The sequence below is a fragment of the Mesoplodon bidens genome, assembly GCF_964165515.1.
Source record: "Mesoplodon bidens genome assembly, chromosome: 10".
NCBI lineage: Eukaryota > Metazoa > Chordata > Mammalia > Artiodactyla > Ziphiidae > Mesoplodon > Mesoplodon bidens.
The window spans coordinates 15,740,174-15,764,103 of NC_138172.1; the positions used below are offsets into that span (position 1 = coordinate 15,740,174).

Below are 23,930 nucleotides of genomic sequence, written 5' to 3' on the forward strand. Positions count from 1 at the left end.
TGCCACTTTAGTGAGAAAGCAGCTATAGACAAATTTAAGTGAGTGGACATGGCCGTGTTGCAATAAAACGTTCTTTATACAAACAGGCAGCAGGCTGGATTTGGTCTGCCAGCCAGTTTACAAACCCCTGTGCTGTAAAGGAAGTATGCCAGCTTACAAACCATGAATTGGATTCCCAGCATGGTAAACCAAATACGCAACCAGAAAAAATGAAACATTACTAAGCAAATCCAGTTCAAATATGTACTTACTTATCTGGTACTGTAATAGATAGCCAGTTAAATTTCCATTTAATTTCTTAGGTAGTCCCCAGGATAAAGTGGCAGTGTCTTTATCAACTTTGATGACCTTGAGAAAAGTTGGCTTTTCAGGTACTGGAAAACACAAGGTCAACAACAGACACTCATAAATTGGTAAATTTCTTTTAAAAAATTACAGTTTATTAAATTGAGAAGCTAACTCATATGACGTAAGTACGGATTAACTAATAAGGGAGGAAATGTCTTGGCCATTGGGATATTTACTTTGTTATTTATTTTAAATTGTTATTTATTTAAAAATTGGATATTTACTTTATTAAATACATCGTTATTCTACATCGTTATTCTCTCACCTCCTTCTGGTGTTTGAAATATATAAGGCTCACTCTCTGGACCAGCTCCTTTGGAATTATAGGCTAAGACTGTTAAGTGAAATTCACTAAAGGCATCTAGAGAAGGAACCATTCCATAGTTTCTTTGTCCTGAAAATCTCAGAATGTTTACTTCTTTGGGATATGTTCTTCCATCCAACAGACTTTTTGTTTTCCACCAATTTACCTGCAATGAAAATAGGAACCCTTTAACATATCAGCCGACATATCAGCCGTGGTGGCACATTCTCTTTTGGCTTCTTCTGGAATCAGTTCTTATTTACAGGAAATATATTAATTCCACAGTGAGAAGAAGAAAATCTATGATAAAAACCTGATATCCTTTCAAATGTCCATGTACTCTTTCCCTTGGAATTGTTGACCAGGTAACTTTAACTAATGTGCTGTTTATCACATCCACCCCATGGATCACTGGAGCTGTATCAGGATCTGTTAAGCACATAAGAAGGATTAGCTTTCAGTAATCTCCAAGCACAATCATTAGCATCATTTCCAAAAGGTGATCTTTCATGTTTTTTAATCTGAGGAAAACACTCGTCTCAAATCAGTTGCAAATGGAACCAAGAGTTGCTCATTACAGAAGAGTTTCAGGGTCCAAATAGGTTTCTAGAGAAGAGGAGAGCCTGGACCACACTGAGAAAAGCCCCCCTTCAGATGGATAGTGTGGGCAATGTAACTGGAAACAGTGGCCAGTAAAATCTTCTGTGGGCATCTGCCTCTGGAAACATGTGAGCTAGACTAATAATATAACTAAAATTACTTGGGAGTTCGATGAATCTAATATTCATAAGAGCTGATATTAATTGAGCATATTCTGTGTGTCAGACACTGTGCTGAGGGCCTATACTGGATTGGCTTACATCTTTGTTAGAACAACCCTATAGAGTGGTATTATTATCCCCGTTCTACAGGGGAGCTAACTACAGACGAATCAACCAAACCCACTGCAGCCAAGACTAATATATTAGTTCACCGTGAGAAGTCCTGTGTAGTGAGAATTTAGGTAGCGGGTGAACTAGACCTTTTTCTATTCTTGGATCGAAATATTACTTTGGATACTGCAAGAACAATGAGAATAACTCCTACCGTGTACAGATTTGGAATGCAGTCTTTCCTTTTTCCAATAATTTGTTTGCAGCTGTTATTATGGTATAAGTATTTAATAATAAGATCATATCACCAGTACCTCAAAACTGTGTGTGTGTGCACGCGCACGTGAGATTTCATATGCAAATCTGGTGTGCACCTCATCTTCGTTAGGAAGGCTCCAGCTCTGAGGCAAGGGTGCAATAGCAGGCAGCTGTTAGGAAGTCCTTGACAAGTAAGGGCAGATGTGATTGGAAACCTTATGACAGTTATGCTGCTTAACTGTGGGCACTGCTGATTCCAAGTCTTTGATTTTCATTACAGAAATAGCTTTTTTGGGAAACTGAATAAAATTAAACCTTTCAACATCCTTCCTTACCACCCTATAATGATCAACTCTCCTGCAGTCAACCCTGGAGTAGAAACCGTGTATTATATGTCTTTTTATCTCCTACAGCTAGTACATCCACTTTGCATGCAGTAGTCACTCAAAAATATTCATCGACAGAGTGTAATATACTTGAGAGAAACTATTCTTGAAGTACTTGGGGTTTCAGGTGCGCCACTTACAGTCTTCTCCAGAATAGAGAATCACTGACTGAGGCTCAGGACCAGAGCCCAGGTGATTGATGGCTTGGACCTGGACATCATATGGAGCATAGACAGCAGACGTCATCACCCGCAGGGTGTGGTTTGTGACTGTTTCTTCCTCCCACTCCACCGGGGCTCCCTGTGGTTTCCAGGTCACTCTGTACTCCAGTCCAGGTCCATTCTGCTCCATGGGTTTCAGAGGCTAAAACAGAAGGCCACACTCACCCCGCGTGATCACAGACATGCTGAGTCAGAGACACAGAAGCCACCCTAAGTGGCCCAAGAAACGCTGCAATAAAGGTATCATTTCTTGGGAGATCTTCAATCCCCCTCTTTGGTTTAGAAATACTTGTGAAAAATGTTGTCATTCTGTAAATTTAACCTTGAAAGTTGCTCCCTTACCTCCCCAAGTAGAGACTCTCACAATTTAGATGCCTGGATCATGCCTAACAGTTCACATATGAAAGAATTTACTAAGAGATTCCACAGAGGGTTTTAGCTTTATGTTTACACTTTGTTCTGTATTCTGTTTTTTTTTTTTTTCACTCTCAGAGAAGTTGCAGAAATAAAAAGAACGTGGCCATGAACTCCATGGATATAAATGGGATTTTTTTCCATGGCTTTTCAGTCAGAACTCTTTCTACCCGACTCCATCCATCCTCCTCCATCTTCCTTCCAAGAGAAGAGAGCAAGTAAATATTTTTGGATAATAAGCATTTTTATACATTAGTACCCAGAAGATGTACTCTTCTCTACAATAAAATATTTCCCCAGCTCCTGGCCCATTCTCTTTCTATTTCTTTTGCGAGAAAGCGCTTCCCACCCTCCACTTTATTTTGCTGTATAGAAATATATAGTGGAGGAATTTCTCATATAGGAAATTGGTTATTTCCACTCCAGTTTTTAATCGAACAGTACTTTAATTCCAAAAACATCAATGTGATTTAAACCATCTGTTTAATATCATAAAAATGGGAATGTGCATTTAAGTGAATCAGTTATATAGAATACATTAAAAAATGTGATTTTAGTCACAGATTTATAAGGGTCACATATATAAATAGTAGTTTTGTCTGTATATACAAGTGATTCAATAATATCATATATAGTGTTCTTACAGAATTTACAATGCTTCTGGACTCAGTCTACTTTACGAAAATACTTGTTAGAGGGACTGGATGGAATTAAGTTGAAAGTATACACTAAATCAGCAAAATAATTTCAAGTCTATGCTTATTCCAGGGTGAATACTTAGATTAGCTAGTAGGAAAAAATATCAAAACAAACACTTTCTGAGATTTTCATAGTCGTTGTTTATGTTTTGCTTTCCAAGTTTTCTCCCAAGATATTTTCTACTCTCATATAAATATAAGTTCACTGGAGGCTTTAGCATTGCCCGGATAAATCAGGCCACAAGCTTTTAGTTCCATACTACAATCTGCAATTACAATTTCCTTCAGTCCCAACTGACAATAAATGTGTACAAATACTATTATTCAATTTACACGTTTTGCTTCAAGAAAAATAATTACATTTGATAAAGCTCTCTGGAAAAATTTAAAACTAACTGTGCCACCACCATAGGCAACACTTTTAAGAAAAATCTTACCTAAATCGCCAGCCTCCTTGGTGCCTAGGCTCCCAAAGAAACTGCAGGAATACTTTGTGTTTGGGCTTTCCAGACAGTGGACAACAAAACCTCAGCAAACTCTCAAATAGGCCCCCCACTAAAGATAACAGACCAGAGGAGCAATACGGAGCCAGGGATGTGAGTGGTGGGGAAAGACCACCAGCCTCCCCCTCTGCTCATGAAGCTGCTCGGAAGGAAGGAATCTCTATAAAAGAGGTTCTTAACTTGATGGCTAGGCATCTCTAGATGGGGTCCATGAGTGCCCTTCAAAGGATCTGAAAAGCCATGAAACTGTTAGGAAAACTTTCTATGTATAACTTTCTAGAGCAAAACTGTACTTCTATCGTATTTTCAAAGAGATCTATGAACAAAGCAAGGTTATAATGACTCATCTAGAAACTGGACAGATTTTCTGTACTGCCTAAATTCATTTTAAAGGTGGTGGATTTTCTTATTATACTTGCAGTAGAAATAATAAATCCTAGGTCCTTTAGGAGTGAAACAACTTGGCTGTGATCATATAATCAGGTAACTGAAGCAGTTCCTATTTCCCAAACAATAGTGAATTGGGTTTTTGTTTGTTTGTTTTGTTTTTGTTCCTCTGTTTTCTGGAGTCTTTGAGATTAGAAATTTGCTATTTTATAGAAGTTCAAATTTAACATAAATACATTTACACCTAAGAACAAAGGGAAAAGTCAAGCAAAACTCATCAGGGTATAATTATTTAACCAATCAGGGTGCAGTGGGCTCTTTTTCTCTGTTTTGAGGGATAGGATATTATCATTTTTTAACACTTAAAACATGTGAGTGAGTCGTGACCTACGTAATACAAGAGAAGTGAATCTTAGAAGATAATGCTAACTAAAAAGACTAGTTCTATCCATAAGTTCAAATTTAATACTTAAAAAAAAATTTTGTATCCTTAATATTTAATGTGACACATTTATAAAGATAATTCATATATAATAGAACATGAGCTAAATAAAATAAACTGAAATTCATTTTTGACTGTAATATAAGTTTCACCCATTCAGTGAGTAAATGCATATTCATTAACAAGCTACATACAAAAGTCTGTATATTATTTTCCTCCATTGAATTTTTCGAAATGGTATTGTTTTATTTCTCATGTATTTGCTTATTGTCCGTCTCTCCAACTAGATTATACATTCCAGGAGAACAAAGACTTTTTTTAATTGCCATAAATAAACCAAGGACCTCAAAATACGTTACTTTTATTCATATTTAATGCTAAAAAGAAAACATAAACAAAAATTAGGGGCAACTAGTCTGTTCCTATTTAACCCTTTTGTGAAAGATTTTTTTTTTTTAAACAAACTGCTTCTCTCTGGTCATTATCTTGTAGACAGGAATTATTCTGTGAGTCAGTCTTTGGATGGGATCTGGTAATATGTTCACAGTGTGCGCTTGTCAACTTGGGGAATTACCTGGCATTTAACTCCTTTTTACACAATAATCGATGCAAAACAGTAACTGATGAGTAAATGTACTTAAACTTCACCGGTTGTGCTTATAGTTGTTAGATCTCTGACATTTCAAAATGATATGAAACACAATGGAATATATTATGAATATAATTGTCAACATAGTTCCAAATCTCTCTGAGTACTTTCTTCCTCTGGTCAATTATTTACTAAATTACATGTCATTTACTCTTCAAAGAGAAATTGTAAACACTTTCATGGTATAATCCCATTCTTCCAAGAAGAGAGCATTAGTAATCAGTCTTATATATCTTTGAGGGGGAGAAGAGTGATTTATGAATAAGATGATCAGTAAGAAGGACTGCAGATTCCTGCCCTCTTTTCATTACTGACTCGGGGCATGGCATCTGGATAAGGTCACTAAACTGATAGTCCCAGCTTCTCTGGACAGAATGTAATGCTGATACCATGGAGCTACTGTAGCCCTCCCAGAGGAGTGGTGAGGATTAAGGAGCTGATGTTAGTGGAAAATGGTATACTTCTTTGAGGATCTGACCTGGTAATTATACACTATTACTGTCATCTAATCGATCAGTTATATCATTTCTCTTACAGAAATTTCCATGGCATTTAAAAGAAGAGATACTCTAAAAGAATAAGATACTAACATAATTTCAAATTCTTAATTAAATAATCACCAGGACAATGTGGTAGCAGCTATTTATGGCCACATATTCAAGAAAATAATGACATTCTTGAATATATTTAGTTTCTGTATATTACCTTTTTTTTCAAATTTGTAAAACTTAATTTCACTGAAATGGGAATAAAGGGTTAGTTCTGACATAAAATTATTGACTACATATTTTGCAGGTATGGGCAATGTTGTCGTATAAGACCAATATATGATGAAGAAAAAAGGAAATCAAACTTTGTACATTCTAAAATTCTTCAAAAAATCACATCTGAAATGAGGTGTGGAAATAAATTAATATATTCCAGCATACATTCAAAAATGTTTGTAAAATTCAATGAATTCAAAGTTGGAAAACTATTATTAATCAGAATCTTTGGATGGCAATCTACTTTCAAGTAAGTTAAAATACTTGTTCATCAAATGTCAAAATAATAGAGGGGAAAAACAGCTTTCCACTGTTACAGAAGAAATTTAGAAATGACATTCAAAAAAGTTAAAGTCATCTGAGCAGATATAAGATTTTATGCCAAATTCAAGGAGGAAAGTCTATTTTAGTAACTTTTAACAGAGATGTATATAAAGAGAAAATGAGTAGGGTTTGAAATCCCTACTCATGTTGAAATCCTAGCTCTGTTGATTTCTAGTTGTGTGGTGATGGGCCAGTCTATCTATCAGCCTGGACCTCAGTTTCTGTATCTAGAACACAGTATTAATGATGCTCTCTTGACAACACTATTCTCAGAATTTGAAATGAGCACGCAAAATGCCTAATAGTGCTTAGTAAGTGGTAACTATTCCTATTCATATCCTTTTGATATGAATAATGTTTATTAGCCCATGTACCAAAATTTACTGAAAGACTTTCAGTATTTGTTTGAATGGGAGAGGATTTAGAATATTGGTAATAAAAATATTAGGAATTGTAAACTTTGGGGGATGGATTATAACGAAATCAACCTGTGTAACCTTTCTTAAATTATCTACCACTGTTAAACTCTATTTCACAACATTCTAATCATGATGATCTTTAAAATATGCAAATAAAATATATTTATAAAATATACAAATCTTAGCCCTTTGTTCTTAAAATATATTATTCTATCATCATACTTAGCATGTGGACCTAAAAAAAGGAAAAACACACAAAGGTAATAAATAACACAAAAAGAATCCTCACCTCCCATTTGATAATCATTTCCTTGGGTTGAGAAGCTTGAACCCTTATGTTTTGTGGATTCTTGTCTGGAGCTGAAAAATTACAAGTATTAAAATTACTTTTTCCACTGTATGGTCCATAGATAAATCATCATATCATCCCTCCTCCCACAAAAAACAGATTTTTTAAAACTTTGATTATATTTGTTTATTTCTATCTGGCCCAGTTTGAAAAAAGATTTATGGCAGTTTTTTTTCCCCAGCTGTACTGAGATATAATTGACATATAACATTGTGTAAGTTCACTATGTTAAGGTGTACAACATGATGATTTTAGAATGTATATATATCACATATATATAACATTTATATGTGTATATTGTGAAATGATCACCACAATAATGTTAGTTAACACATCTGTCACCTCACATAAGGCAGCTTTTAAATATATATTTTACTTCAGGGAGTAAAATCTGTTCATGGAGTGATATAACTATTATTCAATGGAGAGTGGAAGGTTTTCTTTACCTGTCTTCATTTTAACCCTGCTCTTTAAATTTTAAACCTGCTTTTAAAAATCTAAACCCACTATTTAAATATACATTTTTAGTTTTAAATCTGCTTTACTTTTTCTATTAGAATTATTGTTAGAAATTTTGTTCTGAATATTTGCCTCTAAGCGAATAAAATTAAAGATCATGTTATTAATATCAACAGCCAAGTTTTAGGGGCATCAAATAGGAAACAGCAGTTAACGTGCCCACGAAATATATTCAGATGGATCCATTTTATAAAAAAGGGCTAAGTATGGAGTTTAGTGCCAAGATGAATTTATACTAAAATCACACAAGTATCTGATTCAGTTATTATCTCCCCTTGCTTTTTCTCAATCCTAAAAGGGAATTCTATCCTAGCATATTTATTTCAGCCAGAGGAAAAAAAACCAGGCTATGACCACATTGATAACCAATCCCAATTCAGTAATATAGATGTCAGCGCTGTCATTATTTTTTTGGTTTATAACATTATATAAGTTTCATTCTTACAATATTATAGTTTGAATTCTGTATACACTACTACAGCATGCTCATTCTTGATAATTTTTTTAAAAAGCATCTTGGGAATTTAGATAGGTATTAGATATTCGTTTAGCTATTGAGATACAAAAATATACTAAATGGATAAAATTAATGACATTAGATGCAATGAAAATTTAACAAGCTGCCTATAACATGTCAAATGTTTTATTTCAGGAAGTTGAAATGAGGAGAAAAATAAAGAGAGAAAGTTGACTTTCTCCCTATATACTGAACTTCAATTTAGAACTTACTTTATGGTACCTGATTTTAACACAATACTTAGCTGTCAGAAATTACTCAGAGTAATGCTTGTCCATGTACCTCCTTGTAATATCCTGCTATCTATCAAACATTTACATACGACTTTTGAGACTGATGTACTTTAAATAGTTTGCATGCTGTTAAGTTTACAGAACTATTCAAGCTCTCTACTGGGAGAAATCTAAAATCCTACACCAGGTTATCAATCCTTTTTTCCTCCCTCTATTTGTTCAAAGATGCGACAGACTAAAACTTGTTAGGAAGTTGAGGTGTGAACTTACATACCTGCTGGGGGTGTTTCATGATGGTCTGATGGCTGGCTAGGCTGGCTTCTCCCTACTTCATTCACGGCTATGACCCTGAACTGGTATCTCACATACGGAGCCAAAGATAACATGACTGTTGTTTCCTCTCCTTGGACTCTAGTCAATTCTTCCCACCTTCCAGGTTCCTCTCTGTTTCCTTCAAATTCTATAATGTACTCTGGCAGTAGGAACATAGAAAAACACATTAGAATGGATTGAGAATGTTTAAGTTATACTAAGATTTATATACAATATTAAACATTTTAAAGGATGTTCTAAGGATAATCCACCCTTGGTGGTATTAATGGCTTTAATACTAATTTTAACTCTGGAAACTACAGTTACCCCAAGTCTTCCCTACCGCTAATATTGCTGTTGTGATCATCTCCAGCCTCCCATGTCAGCCGAACACTTCTGTTCTGTCTTTCAGACAAGTGAAGGTTTTCTGGTGGATCCGGAACATCTGATTAATAATGAAAAATGACAGTGAGGAGAAGGCAGATCATTGCCTTTGTCAATCCCACTTCCTCACTCAGGCACATTGCAAGCCCCCTTCCCCTCAGGGCCCGTCTCCACTCTGAACTGCCAAATCTCACCAATCCTTCTGGTTCTATTTCAAATGGATAGGGTGGATGGGAGGGAGATGCAAGAGGGAGGAGATATGGGGATATATGTATATGTATAGCTGATTTGCTTTGTTATAAAGCAGAAACTAACACACCCTTGTAAAGCAATTATACTCCAATAAAGATGTTAAAAGAAAAAACCCAAAAAACAAATGCAGCTTCCTTCACATCTGTACATTCCTTCCCTACTGTATTACCTCACTCTTTGGTGATTCCCAGTTCTCAAGGGGCCATCTTTGACCATCGGCATCAGAATTATTTTTTAGAAGTAGTTATTAACGATGAAGATTTCTGGGCCCTATTTCTCTGGCGTACTGAAAGAGCTGGGCCCAGGAGTCTGCATTTCTAAACAAATGTCCTGGTAGATATCATGAACAATGAATTTTGAGAAACATCAACTTGATCAAGGAGACAAGCATCTTCCAGCTCATACGCTTATTTATATGCCTGGTCCATCTCCTGTATGTGACTAAATGGATCTTCCAGAGTAGGAACCATATTTTATTAATTTTTGCACCACCCACAGTGCCTTGCACATAAATGTTTTGTGACTAATTAAGTGAAAAATATATTATCACTTCAACCATGCATCTAATTATCATATTAGAGCAATAAATTTAGGCCCTATGACTACAGGAACATAAGAGAACATAAACTCAGGCTTTCTTTTCTACATGGTTTGGATTTTTATTTTAATTTGTAACAGTGAGTTATCAGTATGTTATAGCAACTTTTATATTCTGTTGGCCTGGAGTTCTAAAGAAGAATAGGAAGGGTGTTTATACTGGAAGAGGAAGATATGGCACTGAATGTTGTGACAGAGACTAGAAAATTGAGTAGGTGATGACAAATTTTAAGTGTTAAAGTACATGGAAATGTCTGGTACTTTAAAAATAAAAGGAACACTTAAAAAAAACTCTGATCCCTAATGATCCTGACTTCCAAACTTTGGTTTCAATTCTCCCATGTATTCAAGGACATTTATCTTTTCTCAGAGGAGACAATGAAAGTAATATCTAATGGGGCCTTCTTCTGGGCTCTTTCTTCTCCAAGTGGAAAGCAACATCCATTGCTCCTGCTGAGTATTTGACAATTGTTGGAAATTTATACTGACAAAAAAATGGTTTTCAATTCAGAAGAGAATGTGTTTATTTTAAAAAATGTGGTCAGTGGCTGCGTCTACACTGTAGAGCCTTAAATAAGAATTTATTTCCTCAACAGGCTTGAGGATCTCTGAGCTCGGAGAACTTAGGCTCCTCTTCAGCACTTACTAAGGCCACTCATTTCTGACATTTTCTGAACCAACCGATGCAGCCTGTTGTGTCTGACATTAAAATCTGCTCTTTCCGAGAATCACATGGAGTTACAATTGATGGGCTGCAATTCAGACCTAAACGAATGATGCTCTTAAAGGATGTTTCTGGCAAGGCTTCTGAAAGTAACTTGTTTAAAATGGGTCAAGCATATACTTTAAAACACTGTTTTCCACAAAAAAGAGTCTTTTAGAAATTATACATGGATTTGTCATTTGTTACTGTCAGTTATGGGTCTATGCTTCTTAAAATCAGAGGCTGCCCTGAAAATTAGAATGTAAATGCCAAGAAGTGGTTAAGAAAATGCAGCCTATCTCATAGATTATTTTTTATTATTTTCTTTTCATTCTGAAAACATTTGGTAATTACCTCATAAGTAAATAGTACATGTAATCCTGGCCACTATTTATTTAAAATGATCAAAATTGAACAGTTCTAGAAGATGGCAGCCTCATTACAAGACAGATGTATTAAATTTCACAAGAAAATTTAGATGGCATGTACCAAGTGGCAGGGACCCCAGTCTCCTTGCCATTGCTCAAAATACTCGGGGGCAAAGGCCATGGATCCTGACATTTACACTTAAAATTGTCGTGCCTGGGATAAACTCCAGTTTACCTTAGGCTCAACTATTTGGTCTGGAGAATTACTACTGGAATGATTACTAAGGATTGAACCTTTCTGCCCCTGAGATAGCTGAAACATATCACCTAAAGGTTTCATTCTTTTGAACCAAGTCCATACCACCTACCACCTGGGAACTACATTTTTTTTTTTTTTTGAAAACCCAACATGGTGGCCATTCACTTCGCTTGAAAGATGGTGGTCATTTATCTCACTTAAAATATAGTGGCCATTTGCTTCACTAGGACAGAACCTGCCTATTTACTCATTTTTCACCAGCCTACCTCAAAAGAGACTGAATTCTTTCCTCTCAGTCTGTACCCATGGTAGGCAACCTACCTGTGAATCCCAGCAACCAAAGCGCTAAAGATACAAATACCTGTTAATAATCAGGATTAATCTAGACATACGGTAAAGGTGTTTAGGCCAAATCAAACCTCTCCTAAGGACTATCAGCAAACTCAAGGAAAACTAAATGGTGCCCACTGAAACAGAATTATGAGAGAAAACTGTAAGAATGTCTTTGTCAGGGTCCCAGCACAGCAGAGAGCAAACAGTTCACACAAGTTAGGGTACTTCAAAGAGATTCTAATCAAGACTCTTTCAAAAGATGTGAGCGGGATATCCAGGGTGGGGGGTGAGGGGTGGGCAGGGCAGTTACTGGAATCCCATCAGAGAGAGCTGTGTGGACAAAGCCTCTGAGAGAATCAGTGACTTTGGCAGAGGGACACACACAGCCAGCCTGCAGGGAGGAATTATCCAGAAAAAACACATTATCCCCCCTACTGCCTCTGCTGCCAGGGCTCCCCGTTGGCTGAACCGAATGAAAGCTTGAGGGTAAGTGGTTTGTTGGTGTCCACACAGGTCAGGTTTCCAGATTCAGAGAGCTGGTGGATGGTGAAATCTGGAAGGGAAACTAGGAGAGCTATCCAACGGACGGTCTAAGGGTCTAAGAGCTATCGACATGGGTAACTGCAGGGGTAATTGCATTGATTACACCAGTGAGTTGTGCACATTGTTTTCTAATTAGCATTATTATTTAAACAAATCAGAGGCCTTTCTTTGCAGAAGAACCCTTGAAGTCCCTCCCTTCCCCCCTTCCTGGGACCCTGGGAGCTGAGCTTGGTCTAGGCCACTGGTTTAGGGCAGGGCCACTGTTTAATCACCACTGGGCCCCTACCCTGACCCCTCCATGCTGGCCCATCTCCATTCCTTAGCCACATTTCTCCGTGCACTAGGAAAGTGTAACTCAAGGGTCCTGGGAACTCAAGCATGCTTCAGTTTTCTTTCTGCTGAGAGCATCACCTACCTCCCACTGCTTCTGGCAACACTACCCAAGTAGAAAAAAGAAATTAAGCATCAATTAACTTCTTTAGAACCAGAAGAGGCAAAAGCACTCGAAAGTAGGGTCACTCTTTAATTGAAAAATTCAAACTAACAATAAATGTGCATGGGCTTAAATAATCATTGGTTTAATTGCCTAAGAACAGTGGAATTTAATCAGTAATGGAAAAGAAATGAACAAAGATTTCCTTATTCGTTAGTGCACTTACCAAGGACAGTAACTTGAGTCATAGCAGCAGTGCTATCTAGAGCAGTGTGAGCTGAACACGAGTATACACCTTGGTCTTCTACGGTGACATTAGATATAGTCAAATTAGCTCCATCAATAATTATCCTACCAGGAAAAAAGTGAGTCTATGATGAGGATGAAACAAACAGAAACAATAGAAATGTAATCCTTTCAAAACTAAATATTCCCCATAGAAAGCAATTTAAGGAAGAATTTAAAAAAAAAAACTTGTCCCATAACGCAAATTTTATTAGAGAATGCCATACTTGAAAACTGGAAAGTATTATTCAAGCACACACAAATGTCTACAAGCCATGAAAGGGATCAGGTTGGTTGGTTGGTTGGTTGGTTTTTAAATTACCAAATCCAACCATCTGTGATTCATGGGTCAGTGATGGAGCCATCTTGCCTGGTGTGTCTGAAGAGTGTACCATACCTCACAATGGCTAAGATAAATTTGAATAATTCTTAAGGTATGTTTAGGGAACCACCTACATAGGATCAACTTGGGTGCTTCTTACAAAGGCAGATTCCTGAATCACACCCCAGTTCTACAGAACCAGAATATGTGAGATGAAGTCTGGCAATCTCTATTTTTGACAACTTTCTCTTTTCTCCATCCTTCCACCTCCCACATAGAATGCACTTTAAGATGTGATAAAAAGTGAACTGTGACTTATCTGAACAGTAGATGGCAGACTAGTACTTCTTTCTGCAAATCATTTGGTGCTGGCTTTTTATTATTTGTTCTCTTTTTGCCAATTTGTAATTGAGTTTACTATATGAATTTTTAAAATATGAATTATACCTTTACCCTATGCCTATGTATTGTTAGCATAACTATTCAAGTATTTTTTTTAAATAAAGTTCCATTAAATCTGAGATATATTCACAGCATTGTGCTATTTAATTGAAATAAACAATGTCTTCCTTGTGGGGAGGGAGAGAAAATCTTAAATAATTTCTTAATATAAAACTCATATAGGCTGCTGAAAAGTTCGAGTTATAGAAAACCAATTAAAACTGTAGTAAAGTCAAACATGGTTCTGCCCTTTGATTACAGACAAAGTCGGCCCCTTAACCCTCTACCAATCACTGAATGATTTGCTAATCAATACTACCTGGTATTGCTAGTCAAGAATCTCACTATAATTGTAATGATAAAGCTTTGACATAGTTTCTCAGTTCATGTTAGTTATGTGTCCATTTGGTACAAATATCAGAATATTACATACACTGATAATTTTGCAAAGTTTACCTTCTTAGATGAAGAAATACAATTTAATAACCTCTTCAAGAGGGCTGTTTGTGCCCTGCACATCCATGAGGGCCCAGTGGAGCTGAAATCTAGCCTACAATCTTCTTGCCAAGATTTGTACCCTGGTGTGGGGCTGCTTCACGCCAGAAAGAAACGGCAACTTAAGGGCAACTTTTCTGTAATGCACTGTCTTTTAAAACTCACAAATGTACCTCATTTTAATCAAGGTAGAATGATACCAGGGGTAGAATGACCCCCTGGTCCTTGAAATTTGGTAGGTATGATGTACCCAGGGAGGTTATTAAAAATTTCCTTTGTTGGGCTCAGTCCAGTTTCCAAATCAGAACTTTTGGGAATAGGACAAGGGCCACTGCAGTTGAACATGATACCTAGGTAATTCTGGCTCACATCAAAATCTGACAACTATTTGTGTTAGCAAGGATACACTCTGCTGTGCTGAAGTAACAAACAGCTCCAAATTCTCAGTGCCTAAGACCACAACTCTTTATTTCTGTCTTACACTGTTTCCATCATAGATCAACTGTATTCTGCTTGAAGAAATCCTTGTTAAGCACATTATACATTTTTAAAATGGTTTCTACTCTACATAGAACCTGTTCTCTGGCTTCATCTTCATCTCTGTTCCTCTCAGTCTTTTCCCCTGTTTTACCTGCTTAACTACCTCCCTTTGCTATCATTCTACAACCTCTCACCTCCTTCATCTGAAATATCCAGATTGCTAGTCCCCGAACCATGTTAACCTCCAGTGTTTTCTTGCTCCATTCCATCTTGTAACAAATTTCGCTCCAGGCAATATTAAAAATGTTGCTTTCTTTGGAGACCTGTGTTTGAGGCTTGGTTCCACCAACTATGACTTGTATAATCTTGCACAAAACTTGGAGCCTAATTCACCTTATTTAAGAAATGGGGATAACAATATTTTCTTTCTTTTCAGGAGAAGTAAATGAGGGAAAACACATAAAGTGATTTGTGTATAGAGCCTGGCTTAGTATGTGCTCAAAGAGTGTTACTAATAATATTAATCAAATTGATTTAATTCATTGTTGGCTTGTAACTAATCACATTTCTTAATGCCCCAACTCCCATTCCTCCTGCCTTTCTGCTTGAACAAATTACCTTAGTTCCTCTTTTCTTAGGAAGAGACCCTTCTCTATCCTTATAATCTCTGCCTAATCTAATGCCTTATAACCTCTGCATCCTTATCCCCCACCCCTGAGTTCTACCCCATTCATCTGCTGCCATTTCTGAGGGGAAAAAGAAGCCCTTCCTTGATGCCAAGATAAAGCCCTCGCACTTGCGCTTTTGACACCTTTTCCCTCTCATCCTCCTATTCACGGACACATGGACACATCCCACATCCCTCTGCCATCCCTCCTCTCCTTCAGGACTGGGTCGTTCACTCTGTCTATGGTCATGAACAGTCCCCATTACATTTGTTAAGGACAGTCTAAATTTTAAAAGTGTTTTGATAGCATATCCACACTCTATTTCATTTTTCATAACAATATTGTATTGTCTAGAGCCACCTACAGGTTAGAAATCCACAGAAAATTCCTTGAGGTCATTTCAGCCTTCCTAATAGGTTTACTGTGAGGATAATAGAGGGAAAGCATGTATGGGAGGCACTAACATAGCATGAGGCACCCAGCAGGTATAATGGTCCAGGGTAGCAGTTTCCAACACTTATCATACCCCTGTACATAACAGGGGACAAAAGGGGAGAGCAGAAGGTGTTTTACTTCTCATTTTCCTCTATGTGCCTTTGGATCAGAAATTTAACCACTTTCTAGGTAAAAGCTTCTGGTTCCCAGCCTAGTGATAGGAGAAGGTGTCCCGGCAGAAGGTGAGAAATGGGAGCTTACTAATGGTTCTACAGAAATTTAGCTGATACCTGTGATCTCAACTCCCTGCTACAATTCCATGCCTGCTCCTGGCTCCAGTCAAGACCAGCCTGCAACAGTCATTCCCACCCCATCCCACCCCAAATATCACTTCTGTGTTAAGGAAAACTAGAAGAATGTCTGCATTACTTAGGTGACTCAGAGAGCCAGAGGCTCAACTGAGTGTCAGCCCCAGCATCCTGCAGAAGCTATAAAACTGAGTCACACAAAGAGGCTGGTAGGAGAGTCTGGATTCAGGGCCTAAATATGCAGGTCACATTACCAACAAGGCATGAGTCTGATTCCCTTCTTGGCTATAACCCAGAGGTTATACGGAAGACCCCAAATAACTACACAGTTGACAAAACAGAATTTGGGGGGGGATCTGAGCAGTTGACAAATCAACTCACACCTAACCAAAGGCTGAAGATCTCTGTTGCAACATGTAGCCTGTTAGGTATCAACAGTTATTCTCCTTTTGTGTCACTGACAACTGGTTGCAGTATATATGCTGCCTTTCCACAAACATAAAATACAGAGGAGGGATGAGATAGAATAAATTAAGTACCCAGGCGGAGACTAATCAATGCCTTTATATAGAAGTGGCACACATACCCACAAATACCAAAAAAGACCAAGCAGGTAAAAGAAATGAGACAAGACTACCAGAGAAATGAGGAGAATGAGTCATCACAGCTAAATTGGACTGAGTACTGAGTATATTCTAAGTGCTTGGTGTTAACTCATAATAACCCTATGATGAAGTTACCTTAAACAATTTTTTTGAACTAAACTATGTTATAGAATATACAACTAAGGCACAGAAAAGTTAGGCAGCTGGTCTAACGTCACAGACCCAATAAGTGACAAAGCTGGGATTCAATCCCAAGCCCCTGGGTTCCAGAGGCCATTCTCTTAATGATGACACTGACACCATCTCGCCTAAGGAATGCAAGTCCTGTCTAAAGATCTTCAGATTTAGTTTTTCAGAATGATGAATAACAAGACGGCGGGTGAGATCTGGAACAAGGATGGTCAAATTTTACCCCTAACTCAGCAACAATGCAAAAGGAAGGGGAATGTCCTCTGCTTCCAAAAGACAGCACACGCATTCGTTAAATATTGACTGTTTTCTCTTCCTTTGATACACTTAACAGTGTTTAAATATAGTACTAGTCAGCATCTAGTCACACTTAACTCTACATTCTCTCTTCTACACTTTTACATATTCTTTACAAAGAAGCTGGAAGGCTCAAAACTATACTTGTCAATACTTACCAATAGGAAGGATCTGAGATATGATTTAGCTTCCACCCATGAGATAAATTCCTATGAGATTGGGAGGTAGAAGAGAAATGGGCACCATCTCCTCTAGGGCCTTGTGAGCAGACAGGGACTCTGGCAGATATAAGAGCTGGCAGTGCTGGACTCACCAGGAGAACCAGTGGGGTGAGGGGGGCAGTGAAGACAGCAGCAATTTCCAGACATGTGAATTGCAGCTGCAATGCCATATCACCAAAAACCCAAAAGCTTAGTAAGCAGCACCCATAGACCTATCTCCTCCACTCTTTCTAATGGTTTTGTGAGCACCCAAGCCCATGCAATAAATATTCCTCAAATAACAGGAGCTGTTTCTGTTGCCTGCACTCACAGGATGGTACATGTTCATGAAAAATTGGTAGCAAAAATAAGGAGAGAAACGTGTGGAAGTGAAACAAGTACACTGTTTGACCTTTTAAATACTGCCTTAAAGACTGAAATGTAATAAGCAGTTTTTATATTTTAATTCAGTGTGTATACTTTTACAACTATTTTTCTTTCAAATGCAAGGTTTAATCCCAAGCAAATATTATGAGATACTATAATAGTTTACCAAAAATAGGTGTTGTATTTTGTTAAATTCTTTTTCTGCATCTATTGAGATTATCATATAGTATTTATCCTTCAATTTGTTAATATGGTGTATCACATTGATTGCTTTGTGTATATTGAAGAATCCTTGCATTCCTGGGATAAACCCCACCTGATCATGGTGTATGATCCTTTTAACGTGTTGCTGGATTCTGTTTGCTACTATTTTGTTGAGGAGTTTTGCATCTATGTTCATCAGTGATATTGGCCTGTAATTTTCTTTAAAGACATACCAATTGCCAACAAACACAAGAAAGGATGCTCAACATCACTAATCATTAGAGAAATGCAAATCAAAAACACAATGAGGTATTACCTCACATCCGTCAGAATGGCCATCATCAAAAAATCTACAAACAGGGCTTCCCTGGTGGCGCAGTGGTTGGGACTCTGCCTGCCGATGCAGGGGACACGGGTTCGTGCCCTGGTCCGGGAGGATCCCACGTGCCGTGGAGCGGCTGGGCCCGTGAGCCGAGGCCGCTGAGCCTGCACGTCCGGAGCCTGTGCTCCGCAACGGGAGGGGCCACAACAGCGAGAGGCCCTCGTACCGCAAAAAAAAAAAAAAAAAAAAATCTACAAACAATAAATGCTGGAGAGGGTGTGAAGGAAAGGGAACCCTCTTGCACGGTTGGTGGGAATATAAATGGATACAGCCACTACAGAGAACAGTATGGAGATTCCTTAAAAAACTAAAAATAGAACTACCATATGACCCAGCAATCCCACTACTGGGCATATACCCTGAGAAAACCAGAATTCAAAAAGAGTCATGTACCACAATGTTCACTGCAGCACTATATACAGTAGTCAGGACATGGAAGCAACCTACGTGTCCATCAACAGATGAATGGATAAAGAAGATGTGGCACATATATATAATGGAATATTACTCAGCCATAAAAAGAAACGAAATTGAGTTATCTGAAGTGAGGTGGATGGATCTAGAGTCTGTCATACAGAGTAAAGTAAGTCTGAAAGAGAAAAACAAATACCGTATGCTAAGGCATATATATGCAGTCTAAAAAAATGGTGTACTGATGAACTTAGTGGTAGGGCAGGAATAAAGACGCAGTCATAAAGAACAGACTTGAGGACACAGGGGGAGAAGGGGAAACTGGGATGAAGTGAGAGAGTAGCAATGACATATATATAGTACCAAATGTAAAACAGATATCTAGTGGGAAGCTGCTGCATAGCACAGGGAGATCAACTCAGTGTTTTGTAATGACCTGGAGGGGTGGGATTGGGGGGTGGGAGGTAGGCTCAAGAGGGAGGGGATTTGGGGATAAATGTATACATTTAGCTGATTCACTTTGTTGTACAGCAGAAACTAACACAACATTGTAAAGCAATTATACTCCAATAAAGATAAAAAAAAATAGTTTACCTACCTGCCATCCTCTGTGCCATTAATTTCAAAGGCTTCTCCATCTTTACTCCAGGATAATTTTAAACTGTATTTCAAATGTGAGTCACATTTGCTCTCACAATGTAATTCAAGTGTATGTGATCTGGGGACACGAGGATTCTTAGGAGAAACTCTAAGTTTTGTAGCATCTGTTTTTACAAAATAAAGATACTAGTTAGAGCTATAGAACACAGCTTACTTTGCTATCAAGTGTCTGCAATTTAATCAACCAAAATGGTCAACACTGATAGTCAAATCCTCATGCAATGTTTGTCACACTGTTATTTCCTAACATCACATATCATTACTATTTTCATTCCTTCCAAGCCAGGGCACCTGGGTAGAAGTATTATATTAATAGCAATTTCCCAAGAGTGTAAGCAAGCAAATGCCTCTGGATATTGAAAATAATATAAATTGTCCTTCTGGTGCTTCTGGACATGTGATCAAAATACCATAAAGAGGAAATCAATTAGTTTTCTATTAACTTGTTTATTATTAACTCAAATCTGAGATTAAATGGTGAAGCCAGTGCATAGATAAACTAACAACATGAAGGTGTGGAATGCGAACATAAGCACCATGAACGTGGAGGCTTTGCTTGTTTTGTTTCATTCAAGTAACTCCAGAGCCCAGAAGGGAGCCTGTGTACAGTAGGTACTCAATACGTATTTGTTGAATGAGTTACAGTGAGTCATATTTGGAAAGTAAATTAGTAATATCAACAATAATGGATAAAATACCTAGGAATAAAAATAAAATACCTAGGAATAAACATACCTAAGGAGACAAAAGACCTGTATGCAGAAAACTATAAGACACTGATGAAAGAAATTAAAGACAATACAAACAGATGGAGAGATATACCATGCTCTTGGATTGGCAGAATCAACATTGTGAAAATGACTATACTACCCAAAGCAATCTACAGATTCAATGCAATCCCTATCAAACTACCAATGACATTTTTCACAGAACTAGAACAAAACATTTTACAATTTGTATGGAAACACAAAAGACCCCGAATAGCCAAAGCAATCTTGAGAAAGAAAAATGGAGCTGGAGGAAATCAAGCTCTCCAACTTCAAACTATACTACAAAGCTACAGTAATCAAGACAATATGGTACTGGCACAAAAACAGAAATATAGATCAATGGAACAGGATAGAAAGACCAGAGATAAACCTAGGCACACAAGGTCACCTTATCTTTGACAAAGGAGGCAAGAATATACAATGGAGAAAAGACAGCCTCTTCAGTAAGTGGTGCTGGGAAAACTGGACAGCTACATGTAAAAGAATGAAACTAGAACACTTCCTAACACCGTACACAAAATAAACTCAAAATGGATTAAAGACCTAAATGTAAGACCAGACACTATGAAACTCTTAGAGGAAAACATAGGCAGAACACTCCATGACATAAATCACAGCAAAATCCATTATGACCCACCTCCGAGAGAAATGGAAATAAAACCAAAAATAAACAAATGGGACCTAATAAAATTTAAAAGCTTTTGCACAGCAAAGGAAACCATAAACAAGATGAAAAGAGAGCCCTCAGAATGGGAGAAAATATTTGCCAATGAAGCAACTGACAAAGGATTAATCTCCAAAATACACAAGCAGCTCATGCAGCTCAATATCAAAAACACAAACAACCCAATCCAAAAATGGGCAGAAGACCTAAATAGACAATTCTCCAAAGAAGATATACAGATTGTCAACAAACACACGAAAGGATGCTCAACATCACTAGTCATTAGGGAAATGCAAGTCAAAACTACAATGAGGTATCACTGCACACCACTCAGAATGGCCATCATCAAAATATCTACAAACAATAAATGCTGGAGAAGGTGTGGAGAAAAGGGAACCCTCTTGCACTGTTGGTGGGAATCTAAATTGATACAGCCACTATGGAGAACAGTATGGAGGTAACTCAAAAAGCTAAAAATAGAACTACCATACAACCCAGCAATCTCACTACTAGGCATATACGCTGAGGAAACCATAACTCAAAAAGAGTCATGTACCACAATGTTCATTGCAGCTCTATTTTCAATAGCCAAGACATGGAAGCACCCTATGTGTCCATCTACAGATGAATGGATAAAGAAGATGTGGCACATATATACAATGGAATATTACTCAGCCATAAAAAGAAACGAAATTGAGTTATTTGTAGTGAGGTGGATGGACCTAGAGACAGAGTGAAGTAAGTCAGAAAGAGAAAGACAAATACTGTTTGCTAACACATATATACGGAATTGAAAGGAAAAAAATGGATCTCATGAACATAGGGGCAGGACAGGAATAAAGACGCAGACGTAGAGAATGGACTTGAAGACATGGGGAGGGGGAAGGGTAATCTGGAACAAAGTGAGAGAGTAGCACTGACATATATACAGTAGCAAATGTAAACTAGATAGCTAGTGCGAAGCAGGTGCAAAGCACAGGGAGATCAGCTCGGTGCTTTGTGACCACCTAGAGGGGTGGGAGGGAGACGCAAGAGGGAGGGGATATGGGGATACATGTATACATATAGCTGATTCACTTTGTTATACAGCAGAAACTAACACAACATTGTAAAGCAATTATCCTCCAATAAAGATGTTAGAAAACAAAACAAAACAATATAAAGCTCAAACATTGGTACCGTGGCTGTCTTGGAAAATGTCTGTTTCTTTATAATTGTTTCAAAACATATAATCCTTACTCTTAAGGACCATATTAAAGGCAGATATACTTTACCCCAATGTGGCACTTGGTAATCCTCTCAGAAGCCAAATCTCATGAGCTGACCTCCAACTCCACAATCATGTTCTAATATTTGCTATCTATATGTTACTCAAGAAACTGATTAAAAATTGAAGTGTTAGTAAAATTGAGTTTTTGATATTCCAAGCATGAAATCTGAAGAGGTTATCAAATTGACTTAATTTCAAGTGAAGTTCTAAACATCCTACTCCTAATTCTAACTTTAAAGGAATCCATTGAATAATAATTGATACCATTTAATAAGCACTTATTTCATTTAACTAGACTCTGTGAAGAAGTTTATATTCATTGTGACATTTTACAACAATTCTATGAATATTAATATCTCTACCTCACCAAGAAGATAACTTAAGGTTAAAATGAAATTAAGTAAGGATACTAATATTTTCTAACTAGTAAGGGACTAAGCTGTGATTTGAACTCAAGACTGAAAGAGACCAAAGCTCATGCTGCATAGCCTCTTATTCAATTCCATTCTTGACATTCCTTTTCCATATGTAAAAAGTATGCCCTTAATTCTCATGGATACGATTCCTATATAACCCTTACATATAAAATGGACATTAGAGCAGACCAAAAGTTTATGAACGTGGCCTTCTCTCTGGCCACTAGCAGTTTTGAGGTCCACTTTGGGCCAAGCACTGTGTTGGGCAATAGGAATGTGAAGGTTCATTTAGATTCCAGACTTCACTCTCATTATCTTTCACCTGGCAGAGTTGCTTATCTTTCATCTAGGTTGGTTTTATAAAGTATAAAAAGAATCATCTTCATTGATGTTATAAGAGCATTTAAAAAATTGCACATACCACTTGAAAATGCAGAGAGACATCCACTATAAGTAGACATCAATGAATATTAATGTGCCTTAAAAATATAGTCCATTGGGCTGGCATGTTGGATAACTTAGGGTATAGAAAAAAATACGATGAAAGAATAAAAGAAGGAAAGAAGGGTGTGCGTGTGTGTGCAGAGAGAGAGACAAATGTTAAGGTAGCAGTGAAAACAGATGATTAAACAAATATGTACCTGTTATCTAAGCAGAGGTAGTAGCAGGCCATGAGAGTGACCTGTCACAGGAAATACAAACCCTCCCTCCATTTACTATAGAATCTTTCTATTCTTTGTGTTTCCCTGAAAAGGGTTCTCTGAGCAATTTTAAAATCAAAATATTGCTGATGCCTTCTCTGAGCAATTTTAAAATCAAAATATTGCTGATGCCTGTGGATCTGGGTTCCAGTCAGCCTGAATCTAGGTGTTGACATGCCCCTCTTTGGGACACTGACATATCTTGGCACATACTTAACTACTGGGAGCAATTACAAATGAAACAGTCTGCTTGAACAAGAGAAAAAATACAGAGCTGTTTATGACTCAAAAAGAGGACAAAAGCCTCCTCAATTTGTCATTCCAGAGTCTTTACGAAACTGATCCTTTATGAGTTTATTTGTGAAATTTTTAGTTCAAAGAGTTGAATACTGGTGACATTACACTGAGTTGGTTATTGAAATAAAATAGAGTTACAGGAATACACCAAAATAGAGGACTTTTAAATACTGTTGGTCATCCATCACCAAGAACACCTAGTTCCCTCTTACAATTGTATAAAGCCATGGACACATCATCGACATATCTGAA

General features: G+C 37.4%; 1 protein-coding gene across 3 annotated transcripts in view; it reads right to left on the reverse strand.

The window, feature by feature from the left end:
• CHL1 (cell adhesion molecule L1 like) overlaps nt 1–23,930 on the reverse strand; it is a gene marked incomplete at its 5' end in the record, with an annotated part of 79,159 nt that overhangs the window by 13,018 nt on the left and 42,211 nt on the right. For all 3 annotated transcript variants that reach the window (XM_081246888.1, XM_081246889.1, XM_081246887.1), the window contains 9 exons: nt 252–374; nt 614–818; nt 966–1,081; nt 2,309–2,531; nt 7,279–7,349; nt 8,882–9,079; nt 9,263–9,364; nt 13,018–13,142; nt 19,499–19,664. In XM_081246888.1, the coding sequence (XP_081103014.1) occupies nt 252–374; nt 614–818; nt 966–1,081; nt 2,309–2,531; nt 7,279–7,349; nt 8,882–9,079; nt 9,263–9,364; nt 13,018–13,142; nt 19,499–19,664 (1,329 nt within the window). The remainder of the gene's footprint in view (nt 1–251; nt 375–613; nt 819–965; nt 1,082–2,308; nt 2,532–7,278; nt 7,350–8,881; nt 9,080–9,262; nt 9,365–13,017; nt 13,143–19,498; nt 19,665–23,930) is intronic.